The sequence below is a fragment of the Eretmochelys imbricata genome, chromosome 3, assembly GCF_965152235.1.
Source record: "Eretmochelys imbricata isolate rEreImb1 chromosome 3, rEreImb1.hap1, whole genome shotgun sequence".
Taxonomy (NCBI): Eukaryota; Metazoa; Chordata; order Testudines; family Cheloniidae; genus Eretmochelys; species Eretmochelys imbricata.
In genome coordinates this window covers 133,084,200-133,110,872 of record NC_135574.1, presented here as the reverse complement: position 1 = coordinate 133,110,872, position 26,673 = coordinate 133,084,200, and the positions used below count along the sequence as shown (strand labels likewise).

General features: G+C 40.8%; 1 protein-coding gene across 1 annotated transcript in view; it reads right to left on the bottom strand.

The window, feature by feature from the left end:
- Positions 1-23,730: 23,730 nt before the first annotated feature.
- KCNK1 (potassium two pore domain channel subfamily K member 1) overlaps positions 23,731-26,673 on the bottom strand; it is a 47,044-nt gene continuing 44,101 nt past the window's right edge. Inside the window, exon 3 of the mRNA XM_077811837.1 lies at positions 23,731-23,990. Within this exon, the coding sequence (XP_077667963.1) occupies positions 23,731-23,990 (260 nt within the window). The remainder of the gene's footprint in view (positions 23,991-26,673) is intronic.

Sequence of the window (26,673 nt, the reverse complement as noted above, 5' to 3'; positions counted from 1 at the left end):
CTGACCATCAAATATGACTGTATTGGAATGGAAATGTTTTAGTGACATAGGAGGGAGGGTGGGCAGGTTACCATGTTTGTAAGTGAGGGTCTGTTGGTGGTGCCAACACGACTTGGCAGAAGAGTTCCATGTTTAAAACATTTTTAATCCAACAATTTTTTTTTTAAAAAAAGGTCTTTTAAGGTTGAAAAGAGCAAAACAAACTCTTAAGAAAGCATTGAGCATTAGCTATATGTTTTCTGTACTATAATCAGAAGAAGTTGGAGACCCACTTCCCCTTTCAGATCTAGGGGTAGTATCTACTCTAGCTGTGGCAACAGACATGGAGGTGATTTCAGTTTTACATTTATTCTTTCCTCTGGGATTTCCCTAGAAGGTGATTTAACTAATTCTGAAAACACATCAGGCAACACAAAAGACCTGCCAGATTCTTACTGAGCTCACGTTTTCTTTTGCCTCCTCATTTTTCTTATCTTGGAATTCAGCCTGTCTTCTTTCATTATTTCACAGTCAATTACTGCACCTTATCTCTACTAAAATATTTTCTTCTTTGTGAACCCGTGAGATTCCACCTTATCCACAGTGTTAAAAGAACATATGCCTATTTATATGCCTCTTTTTCATTTTGACATGTATCCTTTTGGCTGTTAAATAAGGAAAATATATATTTTTAAAAAAATATCGATATTTGGTCTTAACATTCCATTCCTGAGGCCCCAAACTTTCCTTCCCTGTCCCACAGATCACCTCTTCACTGGAGGCTCTTTCATAGGGTGGTGGCGTGCCTGGGTTGGGAACTGGATTGGCACTTGAGAAACCTGGGTTCAATTCGTGCCTATGCCACTAGCCTGTTGTGTAACTTTGGGAAAGTCACTTGATCCTCTGTGTCTCAGTTTCCCCATCTGTAAAATGGGGATAATAAATGATCGTGCCCTCCTTTGGGATCTAGAGAAGAAAAGCTAGGTATCATTATTTACATTCTTAAATGTATTGTGAAATGCTAGGTCTTCTAGTTTACCTGGAGAGCATATAAACTTCATAGATGCTGAAATTAACAACTCATGGAGATTATAATGTCTGTTGAAGGCTAGAAACTTTGAACAGTGGACTGTGAATTGTGACTTTGTCCGCTACTTCTGAATTAGACCATTCCTTCTTTTGCCCTCAATGCAGATTAAACATCACAACTCAGATATTGTTCTCCTCATTCAGGCCATGTACCCTGACCCTGTCCACCCTGGTGTACACCTTCAGATATTTTTTGTTTAAGAATATTTTCTGAATATGTAAATATGTAAAACTGCATATGGTTTTCACATCTTTGAGACTACCTTCAGTTACAGTATATGGCAGTGAATATGCTTATCGTCTTACATCATTTTCAGATGGAGTACAAGTGTTTTGGAAGAAAATACTCAAGGAAACAAGATTTAGGATAACATTTTCAAAAACTCTTAGGGTCTGAAGTCACTTAAGTCCCATTTTCAAAAGTGACTTCCCATACAGCTATGGTTAGAGAGAGTGGTGAATAACTAAAAACAATTTAGTGCTGATCAAATGGTGCCAGATAAACTGCCATGACAACCAAACACCTATCTACAGAACTGGCAGAACACAAGTACCTGGATAGACAGATTTATATGTATACAGTGCTAAGCACAGACTGTCAGCACTCAGCTAAAACAAATAACTAGTAAGAATTAGAAATGGAGTAAAATGGATTTTTATAGTGTTTTGATTACCGAATGCTGTGAATTTGTTCTGTGCCAAATCACTCAAAATATCCTCCTGTGATTGCATAAAGTCTGCCAGGATGCATTTGCATAGTGCTTTCGTCATTTTATGCTTAAATAAAAAAGGCTATGGATTTATGATCATGAATCCTGAAAATGTGAGACAGGGTGGGTATTGGTTGGGGGAAACTGATGCATAATGTGGTGAGGAAAGAATATGGGGGGAGAGCTTAATAAGAAGTGAAAAATATTTCAATGTAGCTGCTTGCCCAAGAACCTAAGGCAGAAATAATTAGAACTGGACTAAATACTGGTGTACAGCATGTGGCAAAGAATTCAGAGTTAGAAACAGTTAGAACAGAACAGTAACTGGCATCAGAGCAGAGCCTGAAGTGAAAGCTGACAAGGAAACAAAGGCTGGTCGGTAAAACAGGCTGATTACATACCAGATAACATTGATGTGTATGCCAAGAATAGCAGCAGGCACTAGAAGAGAATGGGGGAGCATTAGGTACTGAGAAAGAACCTAACACAGGAGCACAGTAGCTGATGCAAAAAAAAAACAAAAACAAAACAAACCCAAAACAAAACCACCCAAATCCCCCAAAACAGGAAGTGCTTAAAGAAACAATAATAATATGCAATTGCAGGCTGATTCTGTAGATGATCAATTCTGTAAACATTTGGCAGAAATAGACAGCAAGCTAGTGGCAACATTAAATAGATCATGAGAAAACGGTTTGATGTTAGCCAGCATATGTTTGATCTTTCTGAGAAAACTGGCAGAGTCTATTTTATTAATGAACTTTATGTTGATGGGCATAAGTAGAGGGATGCTAGATTTCCTGACCATCTGTTAGTCTTACTGCCTAGCGCCAGTCCAAGATAACTCGGTAGTTATTGTAACATAGCCAGTAGCTGTACAGCCTAGGGCTGTGATATTATCAACTCCCATGCTCGGAGGGGTGACCTCCATAGAGAACCCCGTGTGGTGCAGGAAGTGTCACTGGCGGTAACAGAGCACTTTCTGAGTTAATACTAGACCAAGGCTCTGCAGACGGCATTAGCAGTGCTATGTGTTGGAAGCCCCATCTTTAGGCCTAGTCCAGTGCCCACGGAAGTCAGTGGGAGTCTTTTCATACCTTTCAGGATGCAAAACCAATGTCCTTCTGATCATTTGTGCTCATTAAAAAATTCACTGCACTATTTGTAAGTGTGTATTAATGCTGGTGTCCTGGCCTGATTCCAGTGTAGGCTATTATATACTGCTGAGCTAAATTCCACTCAGTTTCAAATGGACATGCTAATTTACTTGTCACAGTTTCAGGGCTAACTGCACCTTTAACCGCCTTCCAGGTCTTTGAGGGCACCCACTTAGGGTTTCAGGCTCCCTGTCATCACCTCTGTCAGATAGAGAACCTTGTCTTGCTCCCTCCAGCCTGGGGGTTTAAGCTTGCAGTCCCTCTGCCCCTCACTGTGATTTCCCCAGTTGGTCTAACCCAGGGTCTAGTGAAAAGAAAAGGAGTACTTGTGGCACCTTAGAGACTAACCAATTTATTTGAGTATAAGCTTTCCTGAGCTACAGCTCACTTCATCGGATGCATACTGTGGAAACTGCAGAAGACATTATATACACAGAGACCATGAAACAATACCTCCTCCCACCCCACTCTCCTGCTGGTAATAGCTTGTCTAAAGTGATCACTCTCCTTACAATGTGTACGATAATCAAGGTGGGCCATTTCCAGCACAAATCCAGGTTTTCTCACCCCCCACCCTTTTTTCCAAAAACCACACACACAAACTCGCTCTCCTGCTGGTAATAGCTTATCCAAGGTGACCACTCTCCTTACAATGTGTATGAAAATCAAGGTGGGCCAAACTGGACAGTCTCTACGTAAAAGAATAAATGGACACAAATCAGATGTCAAGAATTATAACATTCATAAACCAGTCAGAGAACACTTAAATCTCTCTGGTCACGCAATTATAGACATGAAGGTCGCTATCTTAAAACAAAAAAACTTCAAATCCAGACTCCAGTGAGAAACTGCTGAATTGGAATTCATTTGCAAATTGGATACTATTAATTTAGGCTTAAATAGAGACTGGGAGTGGCTAAGTCATTATGCAAGGTAGCCTATTTCCCCTTGTGTTTTCCTACCCCCCCTCCCCCAGACATTCTGGTTAAACTTGGATTTATGCTGGAAATGGCCCACCTTGATTATCATACACATTGTAAGGAGAGTGATCACTTTAGATAAGCTATTACCAGCAGGAGAGTGGGGTGGGAGGAGGTATTGTTTCATGGTCTCTGTGTATATGTCTTCTGCAGTTTCCACGGTATGCATCCGATGAAGTGAGCTGTAGCTCACGAAAGCTCATGCTCAAATAAATTGGTTAGTCTCTAAGGTGCCACAAGTACTCCTTTTCTTTTTGCGAATACAGACTAACACGGCTGTTACTCTGAAACCAGGGTCTAGTGTAGCCCTTGTGGTTAACCTTGCTACAGTAGTGTATGCCAGTTACCACCCAGCTTTCACAAAGCAAATTACATTTCTTCTTAGGGTAAAAGCATAACAGAGAAAAAAACAAAAGCAAACCTTCCTGTGCTCACTCTAGAAGTTTACTAGAGGTCACCCATCAGTCTAATGGGATGGGGGCCTAGCAAGCCAAAGTCTTTCCAAACCTTTGGCAGGATGTAGCGCCTCGCACAAAGGTTCATGTCAATGTGTAGGATCAGAAAGAGGCCACAGGTCAGTTCAACCTCATCCTTTTATACCAAAAGCCCTTTCTTTGTTTTCTAGTCTCTACAAACCCAGCCTGAGCCAGTAGATGGAAAAATCACCCCATATGAAAGCGGGAGGGGAGTGGGAATTCTCTGAAATGGATTGCAATCCCTAGGGTAATAATCCCCTACTGTTTTAGCTCCTGTAGCAGCTGTGGTAATCCTCCCCCATGGAAACCATTCATAAACTTAATACAGTGGTCTCCGATGGTACTGCATGGGGTTGCAACATCCATCATACTGCTCTCCTAAACCACTGTGTAGAATTGCTTTGCATTTTTAAGATAGCTGCTGCATTTCATTTGAAGCAGTGACTGAATAGATATAAACACAAAGAGGAATCTATTATTTACAAAGGATTTTAGGATCACTGAGAATGAAAGGTGATCTCACAATGCAAGATATTAGACGATGCAAAAAGTTTCTCTTCTGTAAGCCTTTATCTCCACTTCATTGACTCTCCATCTCCTTTCAGATCTTATCAGAAAATGCATCTTTTTTCCCTTGCTTGCATCTCTGAAGGTCTTGCTCACTTTGCTCTGATTTTACTTTTTAACTATATTGAACAATAATATTTAGCTCTTGGATAGCACTTTTTGTCAGTAGCTCTCAAATCATTTTACAAAGGAGGTCAGTATCATTATCCCATTTTACAGAAGGGAGAACTGAGACAAAGTGCTAGGAGTCATCTGGAAGGTCAGTAGCAGAGCTGGGAATAAAACCTACATCTTCTGAGTCCCAATCCAGGGCTTTGGCCCTTAGGCCACACTCCCCTCCCCCCCCCCCCACCCAATAGCTCCTTATTTAGCTTTTGTGAACCATTTTCAGAGACCATTTGTTTGAAAGACACTGTGCAAGCTAAATGTCGGATTTGCCAGAGAAGGGGATGTATAGGCAACAATGCAAGTAATCTATAACCCATGCTTAAAAAGGTAATTCCAAAAAAGAAAGTGGTAGAAATATAACAGCTTCAAGAATGTCAAGACCTTGTATTTCCTAACATGTAAGTGTGCTCTCTGATTGTCTTTCCATCCACTCCCTTTCTTATGGACCCACACAAAAATCTTTTTTTCTTCTCCATTGTTGCAATGTTTTTGAGGGACAGAGGCAATGATAAACAGACAAAGTTCAACCTAATTACCACTGAAGAACTATCAGAAAGCTGGATCATAAAAATAGAACATTTGTTCCAAAGACTAATTAGCTTTAGCACCAGATCCTGAGCTGTGGTCTGACCCCTTTCAGCTGGGTAGGGGACAAGATGAGAGCATGCAGAGTTCCAACAATCCCTGGCCAGTACGTAGCTCCTTAAGAATTTGTTACTGGCTGGTATTTTAGACCAGCAAAGAGGCTGCTCTGAAGTACAAGGGAGATGGCATAGAATGAGCTCCATCATCAGGAAGCCACACCTTGCTCTGTTGTGATGCCCTTTCTCAGCTGTGCCCTAAGAATCTAGCTCTTACCATTGATGATGATCCTTTTATAAGAATCCACTTGGGCAATCGCTCCTTCAACAATCATTATGTCCAAATCAATAAAAAAAGTGAACTGCCAAAACCAGATATATACAGAGACCCAAAATCCCACCTTGCCAGGAGAGAGCAGCTTAGTTGCCACATCGGGTCAGACCAGTTAAATTTACTGGCAGTCCGCACAACTGCAACATTTTTTAACCTGTCTGCAATGTTGTAATAGCCATGTTGTCCCAAGTGTTAAGCTGTGGTAATCTTAAATCTTTTCAATAAATTTTCTTTAAAATGTCTTTATATTATATATGTCTAGCTTAGTATCACCCTCCTCCAGATCATTCAAAACTTGTCTGGCTTCCCCAGTTAGGAGGATGGGCATTTGCTTATCCTCTGGGATATAATGCATCCCACATAGTCTCTTAAAGGTGGACAGGTACTCTTCTATACAGTCAGTTTCTTTATAAATTGGACAGACTCTCTCCCACTCCTTTGTGTTGTGGGGGAGGGGGATGTACTCACTGTCTGAGGAAGATCCTTTTGCCACTCCAGTATTCTGAGCTGCAATGCGTGAGCTTCCATCTGCCTCCCGTGTGCCCTGTCCTCAGCTTGTAGTTGTTTCATGAATCTTTGGTGAGCTCTTTCCTCAGCTTCTTCACTGGCCTTGAGTTTTTGATGGTCTCTTTCCTCAGCCTCCTCATTGGTTTTGGCTCTGGCCTGGGCTGCCTTAGTCTCCCTGATTCGCAGTTCCGCCATCAGTCTCTGGAGCTTGTGTTCTTCCTGAGCAGCCGGTTACTGCAGTTGGGCCAGTTTCACTGCAGTGTTTTCCTCTGCAGTGCCTAGGGCAGGTGGGTCTTTGCTCATAAGTTTTGACCAAGCATCCAAAGCTCTGCGCTCCTGAACTGGAGTTTTCCTTTTATGGGATAGTCCCCTTTCCTTACATAATTGTTCAAGGTCTTGTCTGTCAAGACCCTCATATGACTGTGATTCACCCATTGGGACTAATCTTTAAAACTTTCAGTATGAAGTTTAAACTTTTAACAGTGCTGCGCTATGATCTATAAACCCAATTGACTTGTGGCATGTGAATCCTGCCATGACTACACCACTGTCAAGCTGTCTGGAGTGGCTCCAGAGCATGAGCACCAACCTCATGGCAGACTGTTAAGAAGTAGGGCACACCCCCCAAATTGGTTGTGAGTTCTGTACATAGATTTCACCAACCAAGTATCAAGTGTGAACTCCTCAGGCACTATGGCAGCCTTAACATGAGTTATAGACAGTTCCCTTTGGTACTCTGACCTATCTGTCCACCCAGGTAAGCCTGTCTTTGTGACAGATGGCCCCTTACACTATTTAAAAAAAAATATCATGACAATATTCAGGTTACTCCCAGTTCCAAAAGACTGGTTCCTTACACTGGGTCAACTGCACCTTAGGTCTGACTTCAAAGACAATGTTTGTAGCCAATCCTAAAATAAATTAACTAAAGATTTATTAACTAAGAAAAAGAAATGACAGTTATTTACAAGGTTAAAGCAAGTAAATGGACACACATGAGTGAGTTACAGTCTAAGTTTCCAAAAGATGGTACAAGCTTCTGTAATAAACAAGTTTGATATGTATTTTAGGGCTAATGCAGGCTAAGCAGCTGGGGATCCCTTGCTAATGCTTAGAAATCTTTGCCCCTAGAAAGCCAAGCAGCATAAAGACCCAGTTTTTTTTTCTTGTCAGGTATTTTGATTTCCTTCCTCCTAGATTTCAAACAGATGGGATTAGTTCACAAGCAGGTCTCTTCTTCATGAGGGAATGGGAGTGAAGAAGGAATACAATTAACAAAGTCTTTGTTCTTTGATTTTTCAGAATGGCTCATTTGGTTTCAATGGGCCTTCCTGGTGGGCAGGACCCAATACCTTCTGTAGGAAGCCAGAATTTTATATTACTTGTTGCTACTTTCTTGTTTGGTGTGTTACACAGTTACAGAGGTTTACAATGCAAACACTCAATGTAACTTTATAATATGGGGTACAGATGTTATAAGTGAGATTAATACATGCAGCATCCCACCAGCATTTCATAAAGTCTAAACACTAAACACATTCTTATAACCTTACCATTTGTTTTAACAATGTTAACACACAGGTGAGCCAGACTGGTTTCTAACTATGTATTGGTCAGTGTTCAGTTGAGGCCTAGAAGCCTTGGCATGAGCTGGCACCTGGTCAACCAACATCACATCAGGATATGAGACACACAAGGTAGATGAGGTAATATATTTTACTGGACCAACTTCTGTGAGTGGAAGAAACAAGCTTTTGAGCTATGAAGAGCTCTTTTCCAGGTGATCCAATAAAAAATATTACCTCACCTACCTTCTCCCTTGCACATGCTTTACCTACAGTTAAGTGGCAGCCAAAAAAGGCATGAATTTATCATCTACCTTTGAAGACAGAATTAAAAAAATTACTCCCACTCTGACTCTTCCAGCTGAATGCCCCACTGTATAAGTGTGGTATAAACACATCATTACAAATGGGAAATGGCTTTTGGAAAGTAATACTGGGTCCATGCACCTAAATAAATATTAAAACCAAGTTCTGCTGTAAAATGATATATAATATATAAACATGTCAGTATAACTCAGACCCCACAACAGAAGGATGGAATGGGCTGCAGATTTCCACCAGTACCTCCATTCCAGCGTGGCTGCTTCTTTCGCTGTGGCACCTTAGCCTGAAGTGGAGAGAATCAGCTAGGAGCAGCAGCAGTAGAGTTACTCTTAATTTACAACAGTGCCAGAAGACCTCAGGTTCTAATCCTACAGATTTTGGGTGAAATGAGCAAATTAAGCTTTCCTAGTTTCACACCCGCTGTAAAATGTGACAAATGATATCTATCAATACACAAGGGTTCTCGGATGCTAAATTAATTTAGAAATCGTTCTATGCAAGTACAAAATATCAACAATAGGCTCCAAACTTTCCTCTTATGTAATCATAACTAGACAACTAAATAGATCAGCTATAGGTTAGGCCTTGTCTACACTTGCGGCAGTGTGTATGGTACATGTAGCTACATGACGCAGCGAAAGGCAGGCTGTGTCCACACTGTAGCACATAGCTACATGTGGCAGTGAAAGCCTCTGGCAGGAGTGAGGCAGCGGAGAATCTCCTGGCACCTTTCCTCACTGCTGCCCTCCCCTCCCATGCCAGGGCCTTTCCTCACTGCCGGAGTCTGTCACTGCATGAGGAAAAATATTAATGTGGATGGGAAAGGTACCACTTGGGCAAGTAGAGAGCCAGGTAGAGTATACACACTGGGATTCTGGCATGTCTGTACTCACCTAAGCGGTGCCTCACCATCTAAACTGCTATTTATACCCATGATAGATGGGTGTGCAGTGTCTACTCTACACACCACTGTAAGTGTAGACCTACCCTAAAAGAAACCAATAAAGGTGGAACTGGTTGAAAAAGGAAGAGTAAAAGAAAGGAATAGGAGCACTCTTCTCAAAGTTTCACAATGGGGTGCAAACTCCGATATGTAGCATTAATAGTAGATTTACTTAAGCACCAAAGAAAGCTTAAAAAAAAAAATCTAGGACAAAGCAATCACGATCTGTGTTTCAGTCATCATTGAAGTCAGTGGGCATCTTTCCTTTGAATTCACTGGGAATTGAACTGGCCCCAACCCTACAAATATTTATACGTGTGAGGAAATTATGCATGTGAATAATCCCAATGAACTCAAAGGGTCTACTCCCCTGCAGAAAAAGATTCACATGAAGCATGTGCAGGACTGGGGCTTTAGACTAGTGCCATTTAAATCCACACCTGATTTTTTATGGCGTTTAATAGAAAGGAGAATTGTTATTAAATGAGGAAAAAGAAAACTACATGTAAATACAGAGACGTGACAGTCCATTTTAACATAATCAAATAGCTGTCATGTAAGTAGGCATCTTTCAAGTGTGTATCATTAACCCAGTAAGTTGTGAAGTGTTTTTTTCTACAGCATTTAGTCGACCAAGTAAATACTTACTCAGGCAGTTTTTCCCTCAGAAGTACTATTTACCCATAATCTCTTTTGGAGCCATTATCGTCCAGCTATTAAATGGTGTATGTAATTAAACTAAACCATCACATTTCCCAAATTTGACAGCAACCTCTCTCTGAGGAGCAATATTGTATCTAGATAAAGCAGCTTTAATGGGTATCTACAGCATACTTGAAACCTAACTCTCTATTTGTTTGTGTTTGTTCCATTATATTCTAAATGTTCATCTGGAAATGTATGACCTGTCACAAATATTTGTATGTAATCCACTTGACATGGGTTATTCTGTACAGATTAAACAAGAAATTATCACAGAAGTACTGTAAATGCCAGGGCTTGTGCTTTATGTTGAAACATCTGAATGGAAATAGACCAAATTTAATTTTCCATTGCTGAGTGCCCAAGAGAATGAGTATCAAGCCTCAAGTATCAAGTGTGTGGTCTGGAGTATGAATCAAATTGAAACAAAAGAGGAATTTGAAGGGGGAAGGTAATGGTTCCTTCCTAACCTACTGTTCTTCTTTCCTTCAGGGTATGAATACACTGCAATTTGAGGTGTGACTGCAGGACAGGTAAGCATAGCAGAACCAGGTACCAATAGCAGTGTAGACACAGCTGCATGGAATTCAGCATGGGCTGGGAATATGAGTACGTACCCAAGTGTGTGGTGTGTTTGTTACAGTTCGCACTGATGCCAGTGCTGCTGCATCTACACTGCTATTTGTAGCCAGGCTAGCATGGGTGTGTCTAGCCATACTGCAGTGACACCTTGCATTTCCTCAGCCTACCAACCCAAAACAGGAGGAAGAAACTCCTGTAGTTAAGTATTAGTTTTGGTGTCAGGATATCTAGGTTTCATTCTCAGTTCTATTACCTTTAGAGTCAACAAGAAGTCGGTAAGTCCCCTACCTACAGCAATATTTTCATCTCTAATAAAATAACGGCATACACTTCAAGAGAAAAGAATTTGACTACACTTCTAGAGGATATGGGACCATGAGCAAACAGCAGCAAGGGTTTATAAACTAAGTCCAGCGAGACCAACTTGGCTCCTTCTTTTGACTCACATACTAAATTAGTGGATGAAAAGGGAATGGAAATTCCCTGTGTTGCATAATGTATTATTATGGACTGCTTGTTTCCACTAATACTCACAATATGCTAGGTGCTGTCTAAATACCAAATAAATCCACAGGCTGGCCTCAAAGAGCTTAAGTTCTATCTGCCAATATGATAGCATTTGAAATTTAATCATATTTTGGACGCAGTATCACAAAATCTTCTCCAAATGGCTTTGATATGAGCAGTATAATATGGACTGAAAACTGGTTCAAGGACCAGAAAGGGCAGAATGATAAATTGCAACATTCTGTGGTAGGAGAAAAGTTTTAGTGAAGTACTGCAGGCATCTGTGTTTGCTCTGGCTCTATCTTAGATCACGCAGCCCAACTGAAGAATCATGGGAAGGCTTCTGAGCAGAATCCTCAGGGAATCTGGGGCACCCCACACTTCGGACGTTTAAAACTAGTCTGGACAAAACACTGGACATTTTCAATAGTGATATTTTTGCACTGACAGGGAGGTAGACTAGATGACTTAATAGGTATTAGCAAGTCTTCTCTAATTCTTACTTCTATGATTCTTTGACACTTTCTGGGCATTTTCTTCAGGCCCAGTATTGAAATAGTTTTTGATGCTGTAAAGGAAGATTCTGGATAGAACTGGTCAGGAAATTTTAGAAGAAACATTTCTTAGTCAAAACATACTGATTCATCAAAATCAAAAGTGTTCATGAAACAGATTTGGATTCAACAAATCTCTTGACCGAAAAAAAAAAAAAAAGTATTGCAAAAAAGTTTTGGAATTGTCAAAATATTTCATTCTGATAATTTCTAAATGAAAAATTCTAATTTTCTGAATCAAAATGCCTTTTTTTATAACTTAAGCCAAATAGACAAATAAGAAAAGGTTAAAAGAGGGAAAAAAACATTGAAATCAAAACAAAAAGTTTCAAAACTATTGAAACAAACTTTTGTGATTGATCTGAACTGATTTTTTTCCTTCCAGTTCATGAATATTTTTAAGATTGACTTTTCATCTCGATTCGAACTGGGAAAAATTTTTGAACTGCCAAAAAGACTTGAGGGATAGGGAAACTATTCCCTGCCCAATTCTAATTCCGGGTAACATTTTACCGCATAGACAAACTTGTGTCTCAGTTATTGGCCCCAAGTCCATGTCCTGGTATCTACACACAGCTCAGTAAATTATTTAGTTTAGTTGCCAAATATCTGTGTATTACGTTTAAGGGCTCTCAGTAACAGGCCTACGTTACAGCATTATATTGACGGATATACCTTTTGTTGGTGAATGCTGAGCAGTTGAAGTGGAAGATGGGGTGTTATAGCAACTCTAATTAAATGGAAGGAATTTATTTTAAAGTCATGTTTCTGAACTATACCCTGAGGTTAATAAACTGTTTCAGCCCCCCGTCTTGTAATGCCCATTATAGAAGTCGTTTCACTTACAAGCTGCACTGTACCATGGAAGTGTATTTACTCTCGAATGTGGAATAGGCCTCCTGTTCAAGCCTGAGCCACTCGCTTAGTCAGTGGTCCTTGAGCATGTGGTGAAGATAAAGGATGAATTATCACTGCAGCCTAAAGATATATCGTTCTGATATTGATTAAAAGCCATTGTCTAAATTGCCCTTTCAACGGGTCTGCCTACATTCTCTCCTGGCTTTGACAGCTTTTCACATGTTTGGGGGGAATTACCGCACATACAGTCTCACACTAGGAGGCTGAACAGAGCCAGCACCAGCCTAACCAACTGAGAAGAAGCAAGGTGCAGCCACAGGTATTATAAAGCATGTGGCTGTTTTAAATCACTGATAGTAACATGGGCAGCACGTGAACTGCCAGATCGCCTGCCCCCACACCTTGCCAGAGCCACGAGCCTCCCCACTCCAGCTGCCAACTTCCCCACCCCCCAACCCACCTGCCTGAGCTCCCCCAGCCCCAGGCAGGTAGCCCCACCACCAGAGCACTGGGCAGGCAGCCCCAGCACTGGCCTCAGCTGCCCCATATCTCAGGCCACCAGCTGGCCCTAACTCCAGACCCTGCCCACTTTGGGGAAGAGGAGCAACCTGAGCTGGGGCCACAGAGGAAGAGTGAGAAGCAGGAGGGGCCTTGGGATGGAGCGTGGGCGGGTCATGCCTGGCTGTTTGGGGAGGCTTAGCCTCCCCTGGCCTGTGATACCCGCTGCTGTGGACGGTAAATGTTTAGAATGAATTTCTTCTCTGTTCTGAAGATGAGGGATCTGTTAGGGCAGAGAGAGAAAATGTCTCAGTTCCACAGCACCCTGCATCCAAACACCCCCACACAGGGCTTTACCAATGTTAAGTTTCACAACCTCCCTCTGCTGTAGTTAAGTAAATGGAGCAAGTTTCTCCTACAAAACAGCTTTGTTTTTGCATAGCATCTTCCACACTAACTGAATCTCAAAGCACTTCACAGAGTAGAGTTACAATAATAAATAGGAGAGAGATAATTAAGATGTATAGCCAGGGGCCATGTATTGTTTGGTCAGCAGGATCTAAATAATTTAAATGCCACACCAACCCCTTCTCTCCCCTTCCCCGTATCAAACTGCAATTTCCCTAACAGTGTGGAATAGATTAGAAAACATTAAAAGAAAATGAGGGTTTTCTTAAACTAAATGTTAACCTGCAATTTGATTCAATAAATCCCATTTTAATTTTTTCCCTCCAATATACATCATGCTGCTCCAGGAGCTGCAGGTCACTGTGGACTTCAGCACTGGCAATCCCTATCCATGCTTTAGCAGTTGTAGTGAGGGGGGAAGGTTTTGGCAACTGTGTAAGATCCCTTAGCTGAGTGGTGCTGAAGCCCACAATGTGGAAAATCACCTGTTGAACAGACATATAAATAATTGATTACCAGATATGGGACAAAAACAAAGGATGACTAAGAATCTGTGATAGCAAGGAAAAGACTTGGCAGGTACCATCAGACAAACTGTTACAATAAAAGCAAGACTTCTTCCACAGTTAAAAAACAAAGACCCAGTGAGAATTTGGCAAGATGGGCACTGACCAGCCGAAGCTACAGTGAACAAAGAAGAGTCACCCTGCTCATACTTAGTGATCACAGATTAAGGCACAATCTTACAAAGGAATTGTAAGCATGTGCTCAAGATACCGGACACCTGGTCCAAGGCAAGTGAAGTGAGAGCAGACACACAAGGTGAAAACAATTCACAAACTGACCTTGTTATTGACCCTGAGACTGAACAATCCAGTACAGACAAGGATTTGACTGAAGAGGGATTGCAAGATTACTAAAATGCCCTAGAGCACTGATTGAGATAGGTTGGAGTTGTGTTTAAGCAACCTGGAGAGTTAACTCAATTACTGTATTTGTAATAATTTGATAGTTTAATTTAATAGAGTTTTAGTTCAGGCAGGGAATTTTAAGAAGGAGTCTAAAAAAGAAAAGATTTACTATCGAGCTAAGTTCTCCAGGAATTGTAGGGATGACATGCTTCCCATATTCTCTTCAGTCTTTGATTTGCTGGGGACGGTTTCTGCTGCGGCAGAAACAAAGAAGCCCATTACAGGGCAGCCACAGGCTGTAAGTACACAGAGTAGGAGGAAGTTTGTTACCTCATTTGTGTACATAGTTCCTGTTCCTAATAAAATGTTTATCTTGACATGGGGCTGCTCATCAGTAAGATAAAACATAACTCAGCTCTGATCTGTCTCTCTGAGCCCTTCTCTCATCATGTCACCCACCTCCTACTTGGCTCCCCAGCTGCCAACCTCAATATCCCATTTACTCCATTCTCATCTCCAGATCTTTCCCCATGTTGTATCATCCCCAGCCCAACTTGTTAAGCCTCCATGCGCCCACATTCAAATCCCTCAAGACTCAGTTATTCCCCAGTGCCCACAAAAAGTGAGCCAAACCAAGCCATACATAAAGTAATGTTGGCTCCAAGTTTACTCTTACTTGTGGGCTTCCTAGTGCATCCCATCTTCTCCATTTTTGTTACTTATATTGTAAGCTCTTCAAGGGAAGATTGTCTGCATTTGTGGCTTGTACAGGCTCAACACATTCAGTGCCTGACAAATAATAATTAGTGCATTGGGTGACATTAAAAGTTTATTTTCCACTCTTCCGAGATTGGGGTTTCCCCAATATCTCACATTTTAAGCACCTGAAGATACTGTGGCTAATGCTGGTGCCTCAACCTGTGAATGGTGAGTTTTTAATGGAGCTCACAGTGGGCCTGAATGTGGCCTTTACATGAATGCAGGGGGGCATACGAGTGAAAGCCCTTCCCTTTGCCATAAAAGGCCTGTCACATTCACAGTCCCTGTGCTTGGGTAGCACAGGTTCTGCACACCCCCTGGGGCACATAATACCACAAAGAGATCAGAGAGGAGGCCAGGTCCTGGACTTCTCCCCTTCTACACCAGTCCATAGAGCAAGCCAGGGGAATATGCTATACTTAGTGCATGGAGGTAGCAGCAATTGCACTTGCCCTATGCCACAGGGAGAAATTCTTCCTTGCTGAGGTGGAATTGTTCCCTGGACTCATCCAGAGGGACTATGGCTCTGCATTATCCCCAAGATGGAGTTTTGCCTGGCACTGCTCTCAGTTAGCTCAAAGGATAAGGAACTGAGTCCTAGTTTTTTTGCCTGAGCATGCACTAGGAGTTTGAGTTAAATGGGGCATGGATTGCAATTTTAGCTTGCATAATAAATTTCAAACAAGTTCTTGTTACTCCATGCAAATAGGATTAATCTGCTAAAGCAGTCAAATCAACATTTCTAGGAACTAAGCCCAAAGGTCATATTGTACTTTATTACTGGACAATATTTATCACTTCTGTGTTCAGACTGAATACATCAAGCAATGACAGTGAATCACAAAATGAATTTAACATATCACCTACAGCAACCAGGAAAACCTACCCATGGAATTCTGACTTAGGGGTCATTAATTTCCATCTAAATTGATATTACATTTTGCTGCCTTCTGTTTACACAATCAAATTAATTAAAATTTGGCAGCATACAGCTGAAACAAAAGTTTTTCAGGTGTTTAATAACATGACATTGTTACCTGAGTGCATTTATTTTGTGTGACTAATGGCAAGTAACACACCAATTATTCATTTAAGTAGGAAAAACTAAGATTGAATTCTCCTGTGTGATCTATTAGTTTTTATATTCAACATTCTGTAAGAAATATGATTCTAGGTGACTTATATGGAGAAGAGTTGGGTGAATTATATGACAATTATATGTTGGACCTTGGACTTATTTTTTAAAAGTAAATTGGTAGGCCTAAGGACTATAGTGAAAGTTAATTTAAACCTGATTAGGTTGTTTGTGAGTGGGATATTCAAAAACATTTAATGGTTGGCCTAATTCTGCTCCCACTGAAGTCAGTGGAAGCAGAGATAGACCAAGGCTAAGCACTTTGAAAAATTCCATACTGTGTGTTTCCAGCATCTGTTAGTTTAAGGGCCTGATCCTGTGCCCCTTACTTAAGCAAACTCCAACTGACTTCAGTGGGAGTCTATCAGTGTAAAGAGACTGGGTCAGATCCAAGGGGAAGCAGCTAGGAGCAACTTCCTTGCTGGTCAAGTCTCCACAGGTTATTTCATTTGAATTACAGGACAGATCCTGAACTTGTGGAAATTGAGGTCTATAAAATCATGACTTGCGTAGAGAAAGTAGATAAGGAAGTGTTGTTTACTACTTCTCATAACACAAGAACTAGGGGGTCACCAAATGAAATTAATAGGCAGCAGGTTTAAAACAAATAAAAGGAAGTATTTCTTCACACAACACACAGTCAACCTGTGGAACTCCTTGACAGAGGATGTTGTGAAGGCCAAGACCAAAACAGCGTTCAAAAAAGAACATGATAAATTCATGGAGGATAGGTCCATCAATGGCTATTAGCCAGGAGGGGCAGGAATGGTGTCCATAGCTTCTGTTTGCCAGAAGCTGGGGATGAGCAACAGGGGATGGATCACTTGATAATTGCCTATTCTGTTCATTCCCTCTGGGGCATTGGCCACTGTCGGAAGACAGTATACTGGGCTAGATGGACCTTTGGTCTGACCCAGTATGGCTGTTCTTATGAACATTTACGTCTGAAGAGGCTATGTCCTTAAGCTATTGTTGGGCCAATTTCTGCCCATCCATTTGTGTAAGAATGTTCTTGTTACAGAACATGTGATGAGCATTTATCAGACTGCTTCTGTATTTGGCATATTGATAAGTAAAATTGTTCCATGATGCTCTGATTAAAAACCAACTCAGGGGCTTTCCCACTCTTGAAGAGGGGGCTTAGCCCTGGTGTGTCCCTTCATGACTGGGTATGGCATAGCAAGCTCGCCTCATCTACCATCTCCTGCCAACAGCTACTCCAGCCCAGCAGTGGTCTGCTTCTTCTTGTGACTCAGCCCTTTGGCCAGGTCATTTCTAGGGTTACAGAGTCCAACCAACAAACGTCTAACAGCCTCATGCCAAGTCTTTGATCTGAATCTAGACTCATTAAGCCTTCCATCCCTGTTCTCTAGAGTCCTCACACTACCTTCTCAGTGGCCTCTGGGTTCCAAGCCAGAGACCCTGTATTGAGCAGGCCAGGTCTCTGTATTCACACTCTCCTCCCCACCACTTCCTCTTACGGGCTTCTCCCTCAAGCCCTTCCTGGGGCCACCATGTACCTATATACTTCCCAGGCTCCATGGTCTCTAAGGGTTCAACCTTCTTTGATAGCAGGTGCTTACCAGGCTCCCAGTGGAGTCCCCCCAACAAATTCCAAATAAAAATATAAACTTTAACCTCTTGTGCCCTCCTTAGGCTTGAGCTTTTATTCCTCTTACATTTCATCAGTGCTCTGTTCCTCAGCTGAACACCTCCCTAGGCTTCATCTCTGGAGGTCCAGATCCTGCCCATTTATCAAGACTTACTGCTAGAACTTGATTCATCCTGGTGGCTTCTCTGTATCTCTCCTGGCTTTTCCCCAGCAATCAAGAGAGATACCACTTAGCCAACTGCCCCTGGGTTTACCACCTGCTCTTCTCAGTTGACATCTCATCCTTAATTTGAATCTGATATACCCAGTAGTTGCTACCAGGTGCCCTAACTGAGCTATCCAGATCTTCTTAACTGTTTCAGTGCCAATGAGGGGTCTACAGCCCATCACACACCCCTTATAAGGGGCTCTGGTTCTCCTCTTAAACCTACCTTGCCAGTTTGAGAGTGTGTCCATCCACTTACTGTACATAATACAAATTAAAAAAATAATAATAAAAATAATAATAAAAAAATAGGTCAGTGCTTTTCATCCACTAGTAAGTATCCTTATTCACATTTTACAAATGAGGAAATTGAAGTGCAGAAAAGTTATGTAGCTTGGCTAAGGTCACAGAGAAAGTCAGCGGCAGAGTTGGAAACAGAAACCAGGTCTCTAGACTCCCAATCCTGTGTGCTATTAACTGGCCCATAGCCTCCCTACCTATAGTACCGCCAAGAAAGAGAAGATTAGGACCAAGTCTGTGCTCTGTTGCCATCAGTGTGTTACATCTGTGTAACAGAACACAAAACTGGGCCTTTAGTGATCAACTGTGCTATGTGAACCTTCCTCCTCCCAGCAGAGTGGCTCTTTCACTTGAGAAAGAACGACTGTGTCCGATACACTGTTCAATGCATCACTATATTATTTGCAGGGATAAGGATCTAACAATGTAAGCAACTCCAGATTAAGTAAACCAATAGGTTAAAAAGTATGACCAAATTAGAACCATTAGTTGTGATGCTTAATTACCCTTCTTGCAACCTGATTATTTATCCCCTAAACTTAATAGAGGGACATTTATATAAAATTCTTTGTTTACTGCATTTAACAATATCATTTTCCTCCCATGAGCACAAAACCTGTGCGACTCTGTTCCAAATGTTTTCAGTGACTTGCTACATATACATGGCAATTCCAGGTATAGTGAATCTCATTTTATAGTGAAGTTATTCTGTGAAAAAAAAAATTCACCATTAAAGGGTTCCATTGAATTTCATTTCAGGTAAGGGTTAGCAATATCTTTTCTCCTCCCTCTAGCTACAAACTTTCTTCTCTCTCACTGGAATAAAGCCATGTAATAGTTGAGGCTAAAACCATGAGCTACACTTTGCAAAATGTCAGCATGTTGTCATCATGACATTCATTATCATTCTGATTTATGCTCTCCATCATAATAAGCCTTCACATTGTGCCACTCAGTCGGATGACTGTCATCTTTTTCACATGTTCCCATCCATGTTCTGCCTCTTCATTATCCAGTCTGTCATTTAACCAAAACCTCCATGGTGCACAGTAGTCTCTCTTTGTCTGTTAAATGATGTGTGCAGTGTATCTGGATCATGATGAGTAAAATAACACTGTACAATGGAACTAACCATCAGCAGAAACATAATGCTATTTCAAGATAATTGGATCAAGAAATCTTCCCTGGTAAAAAAAGGACCCCAGTGATAAAAAGCACTCACTCATACTTCAGCAAGTGGAATTTGCATTAAATAGCATGTGATTTTTCATATCAAGTCAAAGTGACCCTACTGCAATTAGAAATCACTATTTCCAAGTGAAACAAATTTGATGGAACTAGTAAACTGTGAAGATAAAAATGTGTATCTAGTAGAATATTATGTTAAAAGCATATTACAATAATAACCATGACTAGTTCACTTTGTATGGAGTGAGAACCAAACTCTTTTTACAACACTGTAGCTTTCAAGTAATATCATTAACATTATTTGAGTTACTTCCGATTTAACACAGAACAGAATCTGGAACTAAGGGTCAAATCTTTGCCCTAGTGAAATCAGTGGGAATTTTACTGTTGACTTCAGTGGGGCCAGCATTTGTGTGTTGTTCATTTAGGGACTGGGCACCTAACATTTCTGATGGCTGGCTTTATAAGTACAACAAAGCCTTCATTATCAAAATATGAGTATTGTTAAAGTTAATCATATGGAGTGATGAGCTTTCAGTTCATAAGAACATAAGAATGACCCTACTGGGTCAGACCAAAGGTCCATCTAACCCCGTATCCTGTCTTCCGACAGTGGCCAGTGCCAGGTGGCCCAGTGGGAATGAACAGAACAGGTAATCATCAAGTGATCCATCCCCTGTCGCTCATTCCCAGCTTCTGGCAAACAGAAGCTACGGACACCATTCCTGCCCCTCCTGGCTAATAGCCATTGATGGACCTATCCTCCATGAATTTATCATGTTCTTTTTTGAACGCTGTTTTGGTCTTGGCCTTCACAACATCCTCTGTCAAGGAGTTCCACAGGTTGACTGTGTATTGTGTGAAGAAATACTTCCTTTTATTTGTTTTAAACCTGCAGACTATTAATTTCATTTGGTGACCCCTAGTTCTTCTGTTATGAGAAGTAGTTCACAACAGTTCCTTATCTACTTTCTTTACACCAGTCATGATTTTATAGACCTCAATCATATCTCCCCTTAGCTGTCTTTTTTCCAAGCTGAAAAGTCCCAATCTTATTAATCTCTCTTCATATGGAAGCCATTCCATACCCATAATAATTTTTCTTGCCCTTTTCTGAACCTTTTCCAATTCCAATATATCTTTTTTGAGATGGGGTGACCACATCTGTACACAGTATTCAAGATGTGGGCGTACCATGGATTTATATAGAGGCAACGTGTGAAAAGTGGTGTCCAGACTGCTCCCAAATAGCCAGGTAACAGCAGTGACTAAATCATTTTCCTCATCTCCAGGTGGCCAGGGGACCTCTCTCATTTGGGTATCCCACCTAGCCACAGTAATCTATGCCTTTGGCATATGGGGGCTGGTTACAGCAAGAACTGTACCTAGGATTAACTTGAAGGCGTGGTGGGTATATAGAATCTCTGTGTGATTCTATGTGCATCAGCCTGCTTCGTATGTGGGACATAGATAAGAGCACATTACACGGGTGCGCTGGCTCTCTAGCCCTATCAGATACTACAGCAATGGCTCGGACATTAATGTCTAGCTAGCTAGATGTTAAGGTCCCAGTTCTAATCTTTATGCCTTCAGTGGGTTATAGCTTAGCTATCCCAGAACTTGCGTCTCTCTCTGCAACAACTGTGCTCAGCAGACAAGCTGCCACTGAGTCTCCAGTGAGAAATTCTTGGGGAATGGGACAGAAGGGTTGCAGCAGAATGAATTTTGACTGAGGAACTCCCCTACACTAGAGATCAGAAAAAGCCACAGTCCTGGCACATTTAGGGCTCACTCTAAGACTAATCACTTTGCTCAAGACTTCTCCCAACAAAAGTGGCTACAGAATAGCCTGACAATGTTGTTCCTAGAGACAAACAATTCCCATTTTCAAGTGCAAGACAAACAAGGGAAAGATGAAGAATATGGCCCGTCTGCACAGTAGTAATGCTTTTCTAAGTGTAAATGGGACATATGCCTGTACAAGCTGAAGTCAGGGGGAGGTGTGCAGTAGGTGCAAGACTGAAGCCATGGGACCTTATTCTCTTCTCTATAAAAAATAAAGTGTTTACTTCTTCCGACTCCTCTTCTTAGGACTTCTACACTCCTGGCAGATCATTCATTTATGTTTGCAGACCCTTCCTCTCTATTTCAATTTGTATCTGCCAGCCTGACTTCTGATTAGCTTCAGTAACATATTTCCAATTTATACAAGAGGCCTTGATGCAAAGGAATCTTTCCCTTTTCTAATCCAGAGCCTATCTTAACCATGTTAGCCTCATTCATTAATTTACCTTTGGTTTCACATGACTATTTCTATAGACACAAATAATAATTGGATATGACCATTTTTGCATTAACCCTAATTAACAGATCAGTTATTTTGAAATGTTAAAATAAATGTCATTACTGTGTTTTATTTGCTGTTATCATTCTAAAGTGTGTTTATTTTTGTTTCAAATACTAAATGTTATTCTATAGAAATAATCAGTAGAGGACTAGATTGTACATTCATTATTCATGTTGGCAAGTATATCCAAAATGAATGGTCCCATTGAAGTTGTTCACCAGGGTTAGGGTGGCACAATCTAGCCTTATGCAAGCATTTTTTTCATATATGTCATCTATGTACAGTACATAAGTTCTTAAAGAAAACATTGAGCACTATTAAGTACAGGCAGCCAGAAGCCACAAACTTTTTTTATTTAACTTTACGTTTAAAATATTGTATATTCACATACACCACAGCAGACTGTTCAGCTTCTTTCTTCTATATTTAATTCTGTGCTTTAGTATCAAGTGTCTGTACTTCGCAGTTTGTGCACACATCACTTAGTTTCTATGCATGTCATGTTCTTCAGAGCTTAGTAATACATTCAACTTGACAGAAATTGTGTGTTTTCAAGTACTGAAGACAATCAATCAACTTCAAAAACTTCACTGAAAAACAGTAGAAATGTTCCTTGTACACTACTCTTAAATCTTAAAGTCAACATTTTTAGTGCTTCAATTTTGAGTTATTCCTTTTATAAAGACAAAATCTAGCAGGGGAAAAAAAATCTACCTAAAATATCATTCCTAAATCAGATAAACTAGTGGGCTACAATATATGTACAGTAGATAAATATATTTATTTATGTATATATGTACACAAATACTAGTTAAACTTTCATTATAAATAGAGTTGTTTTAACTTAGGCTGGGTACAAAAATAGCCACTTTGTTGGGAACATGCAAATACAGTATGCTTCAACCTAACAAAACATCTTTAGCTCTATTTTCTTAAATATAAGTTTTAGTCATATAGATTTAATGGATTTAAACCATAAAGTAAAGTTTCCCCGAAAAGGTATAAAATCTGCTCAACACTAGCTATAACTAAACTCACATATGGTATCTTTTAGGTAATTAATTTCAAGTATTCTTCTCATGTCAGCTAAGTCCAGACACTTTAATTTTGCTGCTTTATTACAGTAAGATATTCATCTTTGAACACTAACAGCCAAGTTATGACCCATCTGGCATGCACATACTGCAAGGGAGAGGGCTTTCCCTAGTACTGCTCTTTTGTAGGAGGCAGTCTTAATATGGCTACTTGTGCTACAGGATCCAGATCCTATGTCCATTAAAGTCAGTTGTAAAACTCTCATGGCGCAGATTTTAAGGCCCAAAGAGACCACTATGATCATTTAGTGTGACTACCTGCATAACACAGGCTGTTGAATTTCACTCAATGATTCCTGCATCTAGCCTGGCAGCTTGTGGTTGAACTGGAGCATATCTATCACTGCTGACTTTAATGAGGCAGGATCCCACTGCAGAAACCTGGTGGAGAGGCTGGCCACTTCAACTTTCACTGCACACTGCCCATAGGGCTGCTAACTGGACAGGGATGTGCATAAAGCACTACTTCCCAGCTGCTACATATCCTCCCACTCTCCCCGTGTAACTCCATTTTAGCAACATTCATTTGTGTCAGAAGTCTTTTCAGCATCTGAAATGATGAATACTGATTAAAGCAGCACAGTCTCCTTTCTTCTCTAAAAATTTCCTCCCCACAAAAAATAAAGAGGCATTCTATTTCTTACTGTAATGATGTAAGTGCACTATAATATTGGTATGAATGCCCTCGTATTAATTGTTTATACAGCCATCATAGTAAGTTGCAGGTTGAACAGTCACAAAAGGCTCATTTGCTTTTTCATCCTCCTTCATGGAAGCTGCTTGGTCCGAAATCGAAGAGAAGGAAAGCTGGTCATGTTCCACTATATGCACTTGGTCCTCTTCCTTGTCCTTCTTCACATAAAACAGTTTTCTAAACTTTTTGAGCTCATGAAGTTCACAGAAAGTTTCTAGAACCACCAACATTGCAATGAGGCCCAGCAGCAGGTAACCTGCCCAAGAAACAAAGAGAGACACTAGGTTTGTGAGGTAATATCTTTTACTGAGCCAACTTCTGTTGGTAAAATGCGACAAGCTTTTGAGCTTGCTCAGAGAAAAACACAATGCCTGAAGCATTATCCGGGAAAGCTGATGTGATAAAGCTCTAACTTGGAGTTTTTCCCACCTATGATTCCTGGACTATTATTTTTTCCCTCCTTTCTGTCCTAGGCATAGAATTTTGGGGGACAGAAGAAAACTAATTTGCACCAGATGAGCATGTAGCCCTTTGTATTTTTTTTTAAGACGACCACAGAAAATGCTATAATATGAAATAATTTGCTAATTGTTTTAGTTCATTGTGTTCCATATGGGAAAGTAGGCAATGACATGCAATGCATAAGAATGTTATAACTTCAATAATAATGTATCCCATATATAATTTCATGAACTGTGCATTCTTCAATTCTTCTTTTCATTATTACTATTGCACATTGTTAATAGAAATAGTAGTTTTACGAAGTTCAATACAGTCATTTGGCTATTACATCTGTTCAATAATACAGAACTGTTAAACAATATAACATGAAAGTGTCTTTTCCTTATGTATATACTTATAATTTAAAAATGTATGAAGAAAACCTGTACCATAAAACAAGTGCAAAAGCCTAGAAATGTATGCAAAAAAGTAAAAGAAAAAGTCCAATATTTCACGTAAATGTGTACAATCACTGCTGTCACTTTGAAGACAGACAAATGTTTCTACCCCCCCCCCCCCAAGAACTACATAGTAAAACCATGAAGACTGCATACATATTACATACATTACACTAATTAGGCAAAATCCTGCTGGTGTTACTTACACAAACACTACCACTGACTTTTGTTGCATGTTGTACATGTTTGAGATTTTGTTTTTGTAAGGCAAAACCATCATGCTCTGAGGTTCTGTGGCGGACCATAGACTTGCATTGGAGCTCTTCTGAAAAATCAGGCCTCCTAGGGCTAATAATCATCCATCATGTTCTTTATTTTCCTCTCCAAACACAGACACACCCAATTTCCTGAACAGGACTCCCAGGAAAATAGTTCAACAAGGATTTCTTATTCTAAATACTCTAACGAGGCCACCACGATTTGTAATTCAGAAATACTATTGCATGTGCCCATATTAATATTGTACAGCTTCTGTGGGGAGTCTTGTGTTAGTAAGGGCAGCAGGAATTGACTTCATTATAAATAACAGTCCCTACAAATCTATGCAATATATATTGATTACAAAGAACACTATCCAAATGTAAAGGGCTGCAATAATTACTATCCTGTACAGCATATTATTGCACAGACTTATGGGGACTAAACTATTTATAAAGGAGTTTATATATATAATCTCCCCATTTTTTATAAAGAAAGCCTAGATTCTGCATAAAATATCACAGCTCCCACATTTCTTCCCCTACAAACCAATTTAAGTCATAATCGGGGTGAAAGTAAGCTGGTGCAGTGTGCTGGTAAAAAGTGGCTGCCAGTACCGGCTCATACCCAGCTGACTTTAAAGCACTGCCGTGGCAAATGCTGCCGCAGCAGCACTTTAATGTTGTTGCCCCTTTTGCATCCCCCACCCCCCGGTCAATGACATGCGGGTGGGCAAAAGGAGCAGCTGCCCCGGGGCCAGCAATTTAAAAGGACGCAGGGCAGTGGCCGGAGCCCCGGGCTCTTTAAATTGCCCCTGGAGCCCCAGGCAGAGCAGGCCAGGCAGCGTGGAAGGGCTGGCTGCGGGACACTGACCCCCAACCCCGCCCCTTCTGCCTGAGGTCCGGCCCCCTGTATCAGTAAGTCTTCGGCTTTACTTTCACCCCAGCCATGATCCCCATGCTGAGAACCGCTGATCTAAACCAACACTACAGTTCCAATGTATGTAGCATTTTAAAGCTTTAGTTCATGAAATCACTAAGTGAGTTATGCATTAAGATACCTTTCTATTTACATAGGGCAAAAAATGGCAAGGTTGTTGTGAATCTGCACTAGGAGCTAGATAATTCTTTCAGAGCTTCCCAACCCATTTGAATTTCCACATGAGTTACTGGGAGCCCTAGGTCTTCCCCTTATTTCTTGGAAAGACTTGGACACTGTATTTTGGCTCTCAGCCCGTCATTTACTAAGGCTATGGCTATACTAGCAAGCTTGCAGCTACGCCACTGTAAGCTCTCTAGTGTAGCTGCTCTAAGCTGACAGGAGAGAGTTTTCCCGTCGACTTAATTAATCCACCCCCTGAGTGGTGGCAGCTATATCAGTGGGAGAAGTTCTCCCGCCAACATAGCACTGTCCTCACCAGTGCTTAGGTTGGTGTAACATGTCGCTCAGTGGGGTGGCTTATTCACATCCCTGAATGACAAATTATATCGACATAAGCTGTAGTGTAGCTGTAACCTAAGTCTCTTCATATGCACTTGGACATATTACTCTGTGGAAGTGCACAGTAATTAAATAATTAAATGCTCCTACCAATGGGTCAGTCAGGATGGGGAGGTTGGGGGGATCTTTAGCCACAGGGGTACAAGTGGCATACTGCCACAAAGGTTAAAAATAAAGTGTACTGCTGGCTAGCTCAAGGCTCTGCTTCTGAAAATGCATTTTCAAAGCATGATTCTGCAGTCCCTATATAGGCAAGCCACCCATTTAAGTGAACAGGAATTT